General features: G+C 48.9%; 7 protein-coding genes across 7 annotated transcripts; 3 read left to right on the forward strand and 4 right to left on the reverse strand.

The window, feature by feature from the left end:
* Positions 1-4,585: 4,585 nt before the first annotated feature.
* Positions 4,586-5,403, forward strand: BU25DRAFT_421276 (uncharacterized protein; the record flags this gene model as incomplete). Its single annotated transcript, XM_033708074.1, has 2 exons — positions 4,586-4,922; positions 4,970-5,403. 2 exons carry the CDS (start codon positions 4,586-4,588, stop codon positions 5,401-5,403), a joined length of 771 nt encoding a protein of 256 aa, XP_033562492.1.
* A 394-nt stretch (positions 5,404-5,797) lies between these two features.
* On the reverse strand, positions 5,798-6,025 carry BU25DRAFT_339932 (uncharacterized protein; the record flags this gene model as incomplete). The annotated part of the gene is made up of 1 exon (XM_033702791.1): positions 5,798-6,025. A coding segment is annotated over one exon (228 nt), but the record flags the coding sequence as incomplete, so codon positions are not given.
* A 1,262-nt stretch (positions 6,026-7,287) lies between these two features.
* On the reverse strand, positions 7,288-7,626 carry BU25DRAFT_421277 (uncharacterized protein; the record flags this gene model as incomplete). The annotated part of the gene is made up of 1 exon (XM_033708075.1): positions 7,288-7,626. The coding sequence occupies one exon, from the start codon at positions 7,624-7,626 to the stop codon at positions 7,288-7,290; it is 339 nt and encodes a 112-aa protein (XP_033562494.1).
* A 1,149-nt stretch (positions 7,627-8,775) lies between these two features.
* On the reverse strand, positions 8,776-9,369 carry BU25DRAFT_458144 (uncharacterized protein; the record flags this gene model as incomplete). Its single annotated transcript, XM_033710178.1, has 1 exon — positions 8,776-9,369. One exon carries the CDS (start codon positions 9,367-9,369, stop codon positions 8,776-8,778), a length of 594 nt encoding a protein of 197 aa, XP_033562495.1.
* A 619-nt stretch (positions 9,370-9,988) lies between these two features.
* Positions 9,989-11,399, forward strand: BU25DRAFT_458145 (uncharacterized protein; the record flags this gene model as incomplete). The annotated part of the gene is made up of 3 exons (XM_033710179.1): positions 9,989-10,108; positions 10,744-11,328; positions 11,391-11,399. The coding sequence occupies 3 exons, from the start codon at positions 9,989-9,991 to the stop codon at positions 11,397-11,399; spliced, it is 714 nt and encodes a 237-aa protein (XP_033562496.1).
* A 174-nt stretch (positions 11,400-11,573) lies between these two features.
* Positions 11,574-12,347, reverse strand: BU25DRAFT_421280 (uncharacterized protein; the record flags this gene model as incomplete). The annotated part of the gene is made up of 1 exon (XM_033708076.1): positions 11,574-12,347. The coding sequence occupies one exon, from the start codon at positions 12,345-12,347 to the stop codon at positions 11,574-11,576; it is 774 nt and encodes a 257-aa protein (XP_033562497.1).
* Positions 12,348-13,432: 1,085 nt separating this feature from the next.
* On the forward strand, positions 13,433-13,774 carry BU25DRAFT_458147 (uncharacterized protein; the record flags this gene model as incomplete). The annotated part of the gene is made up of 2 exons (XM_033710180.1): positions 13,433-13,491; positions 13,558-13,774. 2 exons carry the CDS (start codon positions 13,433-13,435, stop codon positions 13,772-13,774), a joined length of 276 nt encoding a protein of 91 aa, XP_033562498.1.
* Between the last annotated feature and the right edge of the window lie 711 nt (positions 13,775-14,485).

Raw genomic sequence — 14,485 nt, forward strand, 5'->3', positions numbered from 1 at the left:
GAGGGGTGCTATACCTGTAGCCTCAAAGGACCTGTGTATCAACCCCTGAGTGAACGTACTCGTCCACGCCTTCCAGAACAGGTGGAAGAAGTCGCCCTTCTTGATAACCAACAGTCCCTGGCCATGGTGAAGGTGTGTTGTGAGCTCCTTTGAGTACGCTGTTGAGAGAGGCTTGAACATCACCACATCGAGTGGCTGGAGCGTGTGGGTTGAATGAGGAGGAAGTATAGCCAAGAGTATCCTGTTCTGATCGCAGTAGTTGATGAAATCCATCGTAACGTGAGATCCATGGCCATCTAGTATCAATAGGCGGTACTTTCTTCGTGCTTTCTTCTTGGTATAGCGATCAAACACCTGTTTGAGCCAAGCAAGAGCTACCTTGTTGTTCGTCCAGCCTGAAGGTGACGAGGAAACAAAAACAGAGTGTACCCCTGGCTTGATTTCCTCCACCCAGCTTGACTGTATAGTGTTGTTGGTAGACTCGTATAGGAGGCCTGGTGGCAGTGCCGATCCATCCCCACACACACACGCTATAAGCGTCACCCAGGCACGATTACCATCTTGAGTAGTTGCTGTAACCTCCTTCTTCTCCCACATACGTCTACTGAAGACGTGTTTGGTCCTTATGGTGACTCCAATCATGAAGCCCTTCTCATCCATATTGTATGTGTGCTCAGCGTCAACGTTGTATTGGGCAATTTTGGACTGCAACAGGTCAAAATAGAGCTTGTACTTGGTATACAAATTGGCGTTGTGGCGATTGCTGTCCATACCCGTTGAGTATTGAGAGATGAGATGGATTGAGTGGTTGTTGATGAAGCGGGTAACCCAGCTCTCGCTGACTGGCTCTGTGGCTATTGATGACGCAAAATTTGCTATCATTTCCCTTGTAGGAGGTAGACGTCGGGCTGTAAGCTCCTCTATATACTTGACAAGCTCGTCCTCTTGTTGTGGAGTGAGCTTTTGTTGTGCAATTGCCTGCTCTTCACGCGATCGCGTTTCTCCTCGGTACTTGCGCGTCAACGTAGAGCGCACAACACCATGCTTTATGGATAATTGCGTCCAAGGGATGTTTTTGCATGGCATCATAGCATCTATCTCTTTAATGGCTTCCTCTAGCGTCATTGTGGCATTGAGTTATGGTGTTGTGAAGTATGGGTGCATAAAGCGTCTTGGCGCATTGCGCAAATCCGCGCATTGCGCGCACAGACACGGTACTGTGTCTGTGCGCGTGCCGCCCGTGTTCGCGTGCCGCCCGCCCCAACCACCTCATAGCTCAACTAAAAATGAGGCTCTACAGCTACCCACAATAGCTATTATCAAGAGATTCCTTGGTGGAGTACTATAGTGATGCTTGCGATCAAACTGTCTCATATATATCTACTCGGCCAATTGATGTTGCGGCCACTGGCGGACTGTTTGGGTGGAGGAGCCGGAGGAGCCACAGGCTCAGCTACACTACCTATAGCAGCCCCAGCACCACGATTCTGCTTTTTTCTTGCTCCTTGTTGGTGTGAGGCCTTGCGCTTGCCTTTTTGAGGCTTTTGTATAGCTTTCTTGGTGTTGTGAGGTTGCTTATTACCCTCTTTTTGAGCCTTGTGTTCAGCAGCTTCTTTATCCTTTATAGCCTTCAGCTGCGCGCACTCCTCTCTCCTCTTTTCTTGCACAACTTTCTTCTCAGCATTAAGCCTTTGTTTAAGCAGCTTGTTTGACTCATGTACTGCCCTTCTGTTAGCCTTCCGGGCCTCTTCATCCTTCTCTTCTTGCTCAAATATACGCTGAAGGTGTTGTGCCTCATTCACTGACCAATGAGAGTACCACTGAGTCTTAGCGCAAGTCTCCTTGCGTTGAATAAGTGGCAAAGGTTTGCCCTTCTTAGGCCTGCTCTTTACACCATTGAGAGCGAGCTGCAGGCCCTCTCTCTCTATTTTTAGAAGCTCGTTCTCAACAGAGAGATGGTGAAGGATTTGCCTCAACTTCTTTGCCTCATCTGTACTTGGGTCCTTCACTGAATGCCGCCAAATCTTGTCAGTACTTCGCCATTCTTCTCCGCTATTAGCTGACGGTATAACAGCTCTTTCAGCTTCAGGTCTGGGGAATCAATCGAGTATAATGTTGGGGTTGAGCGGTACTAGACCAGTTGCTTTGAAGGAGCTGAGTATCAGCTTCTCGGTGAAGGTGTTGACCCAGGCCTGCCAGAAAAGCTTGAAGAAGTCACCCTTCTTGAAAGGGAGTAAGCCTTGGCTTTGGTGAAGGTGTTTGGTGAGCGCTTTGCTGTAGTTTGATGCCAACGGGCTGAAGCATACTACATCAAGCGGCTGAAGCGTGTGGGTACTGTGTGGAGGGTAGATAGCTAGCAGGATTCAATATTTGTCGCAGAGCTTGATGAAATCCATTGTTATATGGGAGCCATGACCATCTAGTATTAATAGGCGTCGCTTTCCATGAGCTTTGCACTTAGTGTAGTGGTTGAACACCTGTTCAAGCCAGGCTAACCCTATGTCGTTGTTTGACCAGCCAGAGGGAGAGACTGTAATGAATACTGAGTGCTTCTCCTTATCCATATCGCTCACCCACGTTGATTGTATGTTCTTAGAGTCAGCCGCATATATGAGGCCTGACGGTAATGCTGTACCATCTGCGCAAACACATGCCAACAGGGTTATCCACTCACAATTGCCATTGTGGAGTGACTGCCGAGCGTGCTTACGCATATATGAAGCCTTGCTGAACACTCGTTTTGACCTGCCAACAACTCCAGCTGCAAAGCCCTTCTCATCCATATTGTATGTGTGCTCAGGCTCAATCCCATACTCAGTGATTTTGCGTGTTATAACGTTGAAGTACTCCTTGTACTTATCGTAGGAATTGGCAGCGTGGCAATTGGCAGCCATAGGGGAGGTCCATCGATTGGTGAGTACATCTTTGTGATGGTGGAGGAAGTGAGTGACCCATGTCTCAGAGACATCAACTTTGGCTATTCCACGTACAAAATTCTTGATCATCTCTCTTGTAGGTGGAAAGTGATGCTCAGTAAGGCTTATAATGTACTGTACAAGCTCCTCCTCTTGTTGTGGGTTGACCTTGAGCTGGTTGAGGTTCTTGGTCTTCTGATCCATCTGAACACCTCGGTGATGCTGTGATAGATGTAAGGGGCGAGCTGCTGAGGGCAATATGCAATGTAGAACTTGATGGATTTGATAAGGGGCAAGTCCCAGAGCGGGACTTGCAGAATTCTAATACTCCCGCTTTGGGGGTGGCAGGCCCACTCCGGAGGTTGTACGTCCACTTCGGAGGTACCAAGGCCTGTGCTGTTGCCGAGGCGCTAACAATGGGCCTAGCCCATTACAATAGAGTTGTGCAATCAACACCATGATTGGTAGCAATTTTCTGGTAGCAAAGTTTGTTGCCAGGATTCAAATTATTAATCTGCCTGATTGCATCATTTATTCCAGGCATGGTTGTTGTATTGCGATATGTTGAGGTATAGGTGTAGCTTATGGTGATTGGGCGGCACGCAAACACGGGCGGCACGCGCACAGACACAGTAAGCCACGCTCGGCTATTTTGTAGACCTCTACCCACAGCCACCCAAAACAGTATTCTGAATCTTAGCCTTAGTACTGCACATGAATCGTGTTTGTTCAGCGCGTAAGTGGCGATGGTCTTATTTTATTCTATTACCCCCCTGCTGCTACTATTGTTTCCTCCTTCATTCTACTACCTCTAGTACATACAATGCCTCCAAAACGAAGACGACTTGATCTTGAAGCTCTGCGCGAGCGAGCACGGAATGAAGCAGCTCCCCCACGGATCACTACAGCTCAGCTTGAGGCTGAATTGCCGCCTGGGAGAGTGCAAGACTTTCGGTACACTATCCGCCTGTGGAAGCAGTACGACTCCTGAAATGTGCAAGCTAGACACGTCGCGCTAATAACCGATAGATTTTCTAACGAAGTACTTCAAGAGCCTATCGAGGACGAGCTGTTTGCATGCATTCCTACTGTGTACAAAATAGACACATTCCTTGAATAGTTTGCGGATTCACGCACTAGCATCCTTGAAGAGGTTCTTACTAATACTACACTGCGGAATTGTCTTGCAGCGCTCAAAAAAGCAATCAGACTTTTCACAAACAGCAGGTATAGCGCTGCAGATAAGGCTTAGCTGCAGAAGACAATTAAGCGGCTCATTTCGACTAAGAAGGTGACTACTGCTAGATATGCAAAGCCTATTGCTATAGTAGATGTCTTAAGAGATATCGTCTACTTTATGTGGGCCTGTGACGAGTACTAGTTCTTACATCCAAGATGGTTCTTACAGCTAGCCTTCCTCATCACTATATATACTTACCTAGGCACTCGTCCTAGAGAAGTGATTAAGTCTGATGCATGGCTTGGGAGCAACAAAGGTCTCTTATACGGGGATTTCACACTAAAACGCTGCACGTCAGGGACACAACAATACCAACTTGTCATCAGGTTGCGGAATTGGAAAGGTCATTGAAGTAACAAGAAAAATGCGTACGTATTCTTGTCAAACTCCAGCATAAGGGAAGTCTAACGCATATAGTCCTGGATTTCAGATGTACGAAGTTCCAGAAGACAGGTCACTGTGTGTCGTGTCGGCCTTTCTTAGCCTTGCCCTTGCGGACAGGGCGTTGGATGGCATTGAATCATTCAGTGACCTTGAACGAAGACAACCCGCACTAGGATCGAACATAGTCACGTACCGCGTTAAGGACAGCGTGAAGTCTATCCCAATCATGCGAGCCATCAGTTCATGCGGAGAAGTCTCAGAAAATCGCATTCTTACGTACAACTGCTCATATACCGCGTTGCGAGGCCTAGGACAGCGTGCCAGCTACGGAGACACACTCACTAGTTATTGTTTCCGGCGCTCTTTCGCCCGGCAGCTTGATAGTAAGAGTTGTAGAGTTGATCTGCTTGCATTATGCTGACAAATATAGGGGCAGTGGGGTCTGAAAAGCGAAGGAGAGGCATGGGGCACAAGACCAACAAAACGATCGAGTATTACAAGACGGGAATTCAGGATCTTGACACGCAGGCGATTATTAGAGGCAAACTACAAAGATTCGAGCTCATTGAAGAGTCCATCTCCATGATGGAGACCCGAGACCTAGCTGCGCCTCAGCTGCCTGGGGCTCAGCTTGTGGGGGCGGCATCCCACTTGCGTCACCGGACTGTCCCTTGCGATGACGACGCTAGAGACGACTTGGAAAGTGACCCAAACACTTCTAGTTCCGATAACGCCTTATCAAGTGACGATAAACACGACGACAAAGGATCTAGCCAAGTACAACCTTCTGTTCTGACAACTGCTAAGATGACACCTGCTCAGCAGAACTACGCCAGAAGACAGTCTCGAAAGATTGCGTACTAAAAGGCTCGCAAGGATTTCTTCCAAGGCCAGGATGATTACTCCTCAAGCACACCAGAGCTGGACTCATTGGACGCATCAACGGCTTCGCCTGGTCAAACTGGCCAGATTCGGCAACCTTCTCGATACCTGAAGGCCTTGCTCAAGTACCAACCTTGTCGTCGCAGGATCATTGAGCTGTTATATCCAGCAGGCCGATTGCACCCAGAAAATGCGCTGCCTTTAGCCAATATCGTTGAGCAATTTTTGTACATGGCTAGCCCAAACAGAAGACATTACATGTACTGTGGAGTAGAACTTTGACAAGATCATAGCTGCGGCATATGTGGGAAGGCTCTAGAAGTGTAAGTTTACTCTACAAGTTTAGGTAGCCTTACTCAACAATCGCAGGCGTCGCCTAGCACGTATGAATGACCACTTGCTGGCATGCACACGTCGAAAGCAAATTAATGAGGAGAAAGCCCGCATGAAACAGCATTTCGAGAGTCTTGGCAGATGTGCATGGAGCGATTGCAAATATCGATTCCAAGACAGGTCTTGCGAGGCGTACGCTACGCATATTGACATTCACCTCAAGAAGATGGAGACAAATTACTGCCTCTGGTCCTCTTGCACTGGCTCCTTCACCAAGCCCTTTCAGCTCGCTTGCCACATCTCCGAAGTCCACGGCGTTCTAAATAGAGGGACAATTCCTACAAGGCACTATTACTGCTATGAGCATGACACATAGTGTTTGTCTCAACATACATAGCACTAGCACATCCTATTAGAGCACTTTCCACATCTCAACGACTACTGCAGCCTCCTTAGAATTAGTAGTGTAGTAGTTATTGCCGCTATCTGCGTGTTTTGCCTTAGGGACAGCAACCTCAACACTAGAGAGCGATGGACTCAATTTAATGACGTGAATAAGTTACATTGGCATATGAAGTCTTACCTTGACAAGATCAGCACATTAGGTATCATATGTCCACATCCTAGGTGCAAGGAAAGTGTACTCTCGAAGGATGCGTTCTGGGATCATGCTATTTTGGTGCATGGCGTGCCGCTATTCGGGCCAGCTGGTGTTACGAAAAAGCGAAAAGGTGCAGCTGACCAAGGCGATGAGGATGAAAGTAGCGGCCAGGGCACACCCAAACCGCTCTGTGCAAGCCCCAATTCTAATTAAAAATTCATGCGTTCTACTAGGCGCCTTGAAGCGGACACATCAGGACTAAATGAAGCATTTAGGCCTACTTTCGAGGAGCCTACTGTAGCAGAAACACCCTAAGATCCAGCTTGAAGTCTTTTGTACCACAACGTAATGCCTGTTATATCAAACAGCGAACATTTACTAATAGCAGTATTCCGCAACCGCTCTAGTCCAGGGCAGGTCTAAGAAGCATCCCTGTGCCTTTCTTAGATTAGAACAGAACGTCAAGTTTCGTGCTGAACCACATTCAGCATAGCCCTAGGGGCATAGGTTTTGATTCCTGAATTATTCAAATCAAACACCCGGAATCAGAGTCAAATCAGGCCAAGTCAGCACAAATCAGAGTCAAATCAGAGTCAGGTGTTGTTGGTATTTTTGTATAGTTATACTGCAAATAGGGTCCTTGGAGCCTCACTGTCGCTCCCATGATTACTGTCAATGTAGTCATTTGGCAGTCTATAAGCAACACCACGGTGTGACCAGTCCTTCAACAACTCCAAGCATCTAATTGTGTTGGCACTCAACTGAGATCTGTCCCACGACGTTGTCCTTCTTGCCTTACTGAATGTTTGCTCCGACTCAGCACTCATTGCAAAGGCAGAGAGCACATCAATGGCAAGTTGTGACAGGGCAGGGAAGGTTTGTCGTTGTGCTGGCTGGGCCCACCACTTAATAACTGTCATTTGTCTCGGCAGTCAACTTGGAGGAGCAAAGATGAAGGCTTTGAAGTTGTCCTCACTGTCTGCAACAACAGCTGATTGTTGTTGCCACCACTGAAAGGCTGACAACTCAGCTGCAGAGGTATCTTGATCCCTTGGGCTGCTGGACAGGGTAGGCTTTAGCCAATCACGGTATATATGCCACAAGGCCTCTGCCTGTTGCAGACCTAATTTCAACCACTTCTTCTTCTCTGTTGTATTCCATTGGTTCTGTAGCCATTTGTAACGACGCTCTGGGTGCAGGAGGGCAGCTGTAATGTAGGCACCACTCTCATCAATAAGCGTGTAGTACTTGCTAAAGAGAAACCAGGCCATGTTTAGTGGGGCAAGCAGGGTCTTGTGCTTGGAATGGTGCCTCTGTTAGTCTTCGAAGTGGTTAATCAGGAATTCCATGGATGGTTGGAAACAGTCAAGGGTTGCCTGATGTCCCTCTGCCTTAAGAGTTACCTCCTTAAAAGGAAGAAGGAAATTGTGGACATGTTTTAAGAGTGTCCAGTCGTTGTCTGTAAGCACAACTAACTCCAGAGCATCAGGATACCTTGCATACAATGCGCTGAGGATAGGCCTTCTTCTGAAGGCCTCTTCAATCATAAGAAGCCAACAATTCCACCGTGTCTCGCCTGGGATCTTGGGGATAGTTGCTGGGCACTCTGGAAACCCTTTTGCCAGTCTCTTAAAGGCTTGATTAAACTTGTCATCTCGCAGAATAACTGCAAAACTGCGGAGTTTTGTGAGTGCAGGGTGTCGTACAAGGGCTGTGTCCCCAATGTTGTAGTTACTCTCACTGTAACTCTCTGTCCCGTCCCTGTCAGACTCTAGTTGTGACAACCTTGCTGTTTCATATGCCAGTTCAGCTGCTTCTTTGTTGGTTGCAAACATAAAGGCCTGGGTGGCGAGGTTGATAATATGGCCAATGCAACGTAGTCTTCGTGTCTTCTCAGTCCAGTAGTTAATGCCTTCAGCACGCATAAAGGCCTCAATTGCACAAACAAGCATGTCATTCACTCCTACATTGTCAGATGTTATCCAGCCTAAACGTGTAGTAAGGTTGTACTCCTTGATAGTCTGTATAAGAAGTGTAGCCAAGTATGCCCCAGTTTTAGACTCTTCGTTGTCAATGTCAACAAGGTCAAGAAGGAGTTGAACTAGCTCTCCGTTTTGGTCAACAAACTGGACATTTACTGCCTGGAAGTGCTTGTGCCCATGCATTGTCTTCCATGTGTCAGTGCTGATGTGGAAGCAGCTGATTGTATCATTGCAGAGGTACCAAATAACCTCCTCTTGTTGAGCACGGAAGTTCTGGACAATGCGTAAGGACAATGAGCTACTAGAGCAAAGCAACACATGCTCAGCCTCAGGGTTGACAGCCATAATCAATGCTTTGAATTCGTTAGAGACCACTGGTTTGTGTGATATACTGCACGCTGTCACAAAGCAGGCAAGGGCATTGCGGAACAACTGCTTTTAAGCAGCATTGCGGAGGACTGTGACGGTTTGATTGTGACTGGATTCAGCATGCTTCATAGCCATATTTTGAAGGCCTTGTTGTAGACTGTTGGCTTGTGCAATTGTTGAGGGTGTAGTTGAGAATCTGCCCACAAAGATGGCATGTTTTCGAAGGTGACGAGCCGCATTGCTTGATGGGCCCTTCCAGTTACAATTGTCCTCTGCACAGTAGAAGATTTGATGGCCATGATCATCCCTCTCTGCCTCATAGGGTAGCCGTGCTCTTGCGTGCTTCCAAACTGACTTGTCCTTCTGCCCAAGGCCCCTGTGAGGTGTACTGCTGCCTCTCTTCCTCTTGAGAAACTGTGCCCCAGTCTCTGTTGCAGGAGTAACTGGCAAAGGCGTCAAAGGTGCAGTTGATTGGGACTGGCTGTCAGCATTGGTGAGGAAGGTGGCAATTGTCTCGTTGATATCAATCAGGCTGGTATTGTCAGTGTCCTCTGCAGTCCTTGTCTCGTCCAGCGGTGCAATTGACGCATCATCATATATATCATCTTCATCAGGGACAACAAATGTCTGGGTCAGGTGGCTTCTTCTAGGACAATTGGCCATAGTGGAAAGTGGGTTGTCAAGCAGAATAGCTTGGGATGAATCATGTCAATTGGTCTATCTATAGTAAGCGGCAGCCTATATGAGGCTTGCTGGCTAAGAGCAAACAGATAGACAAAGATTAGATAGAACAAAGATAGGATAGGACAATGAGGCAAACAACAATCAGCTGTACAGACCAGAAGCTTCCCGGCTCCATACCGGAGCTCCAGCTGACATGGATTAGTAGGTTAGACAAGGGTGTGTATACAGCTGAGAGACTGAGTTCTTGAGGATTGGGTATAGCCGAGGTTAAGCTGGCTGATTCAATTGATTTAGAGTCAAATCAAAAGGTCATGAATATGAGTCAAATCAATCAAATCAAATCAGATTTGATTTGATTTGGAATCAGAAATCAAAATCTATGCCTAGGGGGAGACGCCAGTAACTGCATATATTGCCGCCTGCTCCCACTCTCTTAGAATCATTCCCTCTTCCCCTCTCGTATCGATTAATCCTCACTCCAGGATGACAACAGCTAGAGGACCTTCGCGTTACAATCCAAGTCACGAAAGGTAAACTTATAGAGATCCTTAATTCGAATAGAAGGCTTACTCTTACTAGAATGCACCAACACTCCGCTATGTACTTCAACATCACTAAGAGAGAAGACGGCTCTGTTAATCTCTGCCCCGTCAAGAGCCTGCTATTACAGTCTGATGCCAGTGCAGAAGCAGAAGAAGGCGATCGAAGAGTGTTGCAGGTACTGGCAAGCAGCCGTCGACTACAGCAAATAATGCAAACATCCCATCATGCCAAACTGCAGCACACGCCGCCATCTCGGGGCTCTAGTTTGGCATCCGCCTTTGATGATGGACTCGATGGAACTCGGACAGAGTTGGCTGATGAAGAGCACTACTCTCTGGTGCTCCTTCTGGCAGAATTGGCTTTGGCTGGAATTTTCATCATATATGGTATTCTATGTATGGGTTGACCCTTCGGCACCAGATTGCGCAACTTCCTTGCTAGCTCTATGCTCCATGATCCTCCCCTTTATTGCACGACGTTTTGGTATCAGCAGGCAAATCATAATTAACACTATGATTGCGACAATGATAACAACCAAACCGATAAGAACTAGTCCATTAATATCCTTTCTGGTCGTGCAGCTTCCGCCGAACCGTAGGATCTTGCATTAAGCCCTTCATTGAACTCACCTGGCAGTCTAACTCAAGACGTATCAGCTATCAACTTGGCACTTCATACTCCGCCCTCCGAGCACTCGACATAACTACCATGGCGCCCCGCGCCGTCCACTTCATCCGCCACGCCGAAGGCTATCACAACTCCGCGCACAATGAGGATATACTCGATCCCGACCTGACACCCCAAGGCTAGGAACAATGCAAGCACATCTCCACCATCTTCCCCTACTTCGACCGCATCGACCTCGTCTGCGCCAGCCCCATCCGCCGCGCCATCCAAACGGCCCTTATCACCACAGAACCCTACCTCCAATCCGGCACACACAAGATCCTAGCGCTGCCGCTCGCCCAAGAAGCCACCGACAAGGCCGCCAACACACCCAGCACCCTCACCCAGCTCAAGCAAGAGTTCGGCGACCGCGTCGACTGGCGACGATGCATGGACGTGTACGTTGACTACGACTCCAATGCTGGCACCTTCGCGCCCGACGCCAAGTCACTGCGCGCCCGGGCGCTGGAACTCCGTCGCTTCCTGCGCGATCGCGACGAGAAGGAGATTGTGGTTCTGTTGCATGGAGATTTTCTGCACTATGTGACGGGCGACTTGCATGAGGATGGGAGCCAGGCGAAGGGCGATTGGGAGAACACGGAGTTCAGGAGCTATCGGTTCTTTCCTGAGGGAAGCGAGGATGCGACGTTGAAGGAGACGGAGGAGAGTGTGGGGATGCGCAATGCGAAGGGGGGTGGGGAGCATATTAATTTGGGGAGAGGGAAGAGGGTAAGGGGCGACGATATGATGTAGGGTGTGTAGCGAAGGCAGCAGGAAGAAAGCTATTTCAGATTATTTGAAAGGAGTCTAAGCTGAGAAACAAGAGCGTAATACCGCAGTCATCGTACATGTACATGGTGGACTTTTCTCTAGTAGCCCCACTGCATATCGAACCTTGTGCTACTCATAGCCGAGCCGCTTCCACGCGTGACCCGCTCTACCGCGATTCGAGTGAGTATCCAGCAGCACTGAAACTACGCCTTGAATGGTGTCGCAACAGCCTCACGCTTCATGAGCCCGTTGGGGTTCCAGGGAACGGTGACCAACTTCCATACAGTGTCGCAGTTGGACGAGTCCGCAGGGCTAATCTGAAGCTCCTCCTTATCGTAGATGCGGATGTCGACAATGTCGTCTCGGTCGCCACGGGTAAGCGTGCACTGCTTGAATCCGACCAGATTCTTGTTCCCGGCCTCTTCCGGTTTCGCCATGATTATCCCGGCAGCGGCCTTTGCGAATTGGAAAAAGATATCAGTCGGTTTGATTGTGCCAGCCGCCATCTTGAGGACTGTCGCCCACTGCATTCCCGCCTTGGCAATCGGGTCGCTGAGCATCTTGTTAACTTGGAAAAGGAGTACGCCTCCCAGCCCGGTCATGAACTCGTCGACTAAGCCCTGAGCGTTGGCTGGCTTGGTCGTCCGGAACTTTATCTTTCCTATGCTCGCACCGTCGGTCATCGGCTCGCCGAGTACGGTCCACCCGACCTGCCACCAGTCCGCTCCCATGTGTCCAGTCAGGTATTCGACTTCCATCGAGGCTTCGGTGGTTGCGCCTGGAGCAACATTGGTCCACGTGTGCTCTTCTGTGTTGCGCTGCCCGAAAATGGTGCCGTAGGCGTGGTTCACCTTGACGGCAGAAAGGTGCATGGACGACTTGTTTTCGATGCGGACTTTGGTGTGTCGCACGGTGGAGCCCAGGGCGAGTGGGAGAAGGCAGCAGAGGTATGCGAGGGCGCAAGTGAGCTTCACCATTTTGATTGTGAAAGGCGACAAGCTTGTCGGTTCGTGAAAGTCGAGTGAAGAGTCAGGTATCGAGTCGAGTTTCTTGCTGTGAGTTTTGCGTTCGTTGGTGATGCAGCAGCAAGAGGCAGAGTCGAGCTGAAGATTGAGAGGCTGGTATGTGAAGAGTGAGTATCTTTACTTCCAGAAGCACCAGACTCTTATGTATTCACTTGGTGGCAGTGCAATCCGTGTGTCCATCGACGAGTGGGTTCAGCAGACCCGTCAAGCCAAGCCAGGCAGACCCTCAAGCTCGTAAATTTAAAGTGAGCTGATGTGAGATCGTCCCACAGCTCGTCCACGGTGTGAGAAGCAGCCCTGCTTCTGAGGCTTCCTTGCGCGACAGCGCATGTGCGCCACGGCAAAGCCAGCTCTACTCGCGACGCCCGTTGGTAATTCTGCAGTTGCGCAGACGTACAGGTGCGCTGCGCGGGCGCATGAGGCGGTGAAGTGTCTTAGTAACCCCACATGCCAACGTTACGCTACCCCCTGTAGGGTCATGACCTGATCTTGAGAACCGCCAATCACATCGTACATGGAGATTCTCGTACCATAGCCCGATCGTAACACAAGCTGAAGCAGCCCTGCTCTCGAGCCTCTCCCGCCTTGCGGTGGCGCACTTGCGGCTGAAGCCCGTCTGCAACGTCCTCTATTTTTAACGCTGTGGTCGTATGTAATTTGTATGTACCAAATTCTAGCACCACCACACCACATTAACCCTAAAAAGCTCCATGCGAACATTATCTCCTTGTAGCCCAGTGTACCATCATCTCATTGTCAGCCCAGCGTACTCAAGACGTTCTCCAAACATGTTTGAAGCACTCCGATATCATTATTGGAAGCCTCACTGCTCTAGTCTCAATCCCAGGTCCCAAAGAGAGTCGATCCGGGAAGCAGGCCCATGTAGCATGCTGTTTTCGCTTTCCACAACACGTCCATTTCGCGCAAGGCTCTGTCGTGCGAACCGCAAATGGCGCGCCGCCACAGCGAGTACACAGTGCAGTAGATGTGCGCGCTGCCCGCCCAACGCCTATCGAGATAACTGCTGAACAGAGGAGATGTTCGGTGAAGAGCACTGCGACTCCACACAGACCCCAGCCGGCAACGACGAACACCTGTAAGCCTTCGATCCTAGAGGCGGAAACGACGTCCCATTCGCATGCTTACCGTAGGTACCCGCCAGCAAGATCAGCAACAACCCCGCGACGGCAGTAGCGACGCAGATCAGGACAATCTTCAAGGTCATCGGCTTCGGCATAATAGTAGGCATTGGCGGAGGCGTCCCCAGCGCTGAAGCGGACATCCAGCTTAGGGATGTAGTAGTCGGGCGACCGCGCCAGGCTTTCAGCAGTGTGTCGCAGTACAATAAGAGGAAGACAACGTCGAGCGGTCTCTATTAGCTTTAATGCTATGAAGGGGCAAATGGGGGTCAGGGTTAGGAAAAAAATAGTTGATCTTTGGAGGCCAGCTGATAGAACAGAGCTCCCTGAGCACAATGGTACCCTCTGCTAAGCTCTGTATGCTATGGTTGTTGTACTGTTGCTGTTTAAAGTTGGGGTACCTGAGGTTGACAACCCAATTTGGTAAGGTCAACTTTGAAAATGCACTAACCTAAAATGTAATTTTGGTGACCCTTTGACCAACATCAGGTATTGGATTAGCAAAAGGGCAAGAAAGCAATAGTCAAAGGTTAGCTATATGCCTATAGTCATTCTGGAACAGATGGCATCTATTTTATACCTTATTCTCTTGTTTGTAGATCAATGTTCTGTCTTCTATGATTGCATACCCAATTGGGAATTTTGGTGACCCCTATGAACCTAATTGGGAATTTTGGTGACCCCAAAAAAATGTTACTTTTAGGGCAACTTTCAAATACAAGACAAACTTTATAGCTATCACCATGCCTTCAGGAGGACCTAGAAGGTATGCTACTATAGCTAAGGGCAAAGCAACAAGAAAGCAACATGACCAACAATGTACACTGCAAAGGCAGTAGCCTTAAGCCCCTCCTGAGTTCATTGCTTATAAACCTCTCCTCCCTGGAGACACACCACACCCAATACCCATTGATATAGGGCTACAAAGCAGCTCAGACATCCCTATACCCA

The sequence above is a fragment of the Macroventuria anomochaeta genome (genome assembly GCF_010093625.1).
Source record: "Macroventuria anomochaeta strain CBS 525.71 unplaced genomic scaffold BU25scaffold_14, whole genome shotgun sequence".
NCBI lineage: Eukaryota > Fungi > Ascomycota > Dothideomycetes > Pleosporales > Didymellaceae > Macroventuria > Macroventuria anomochaeta.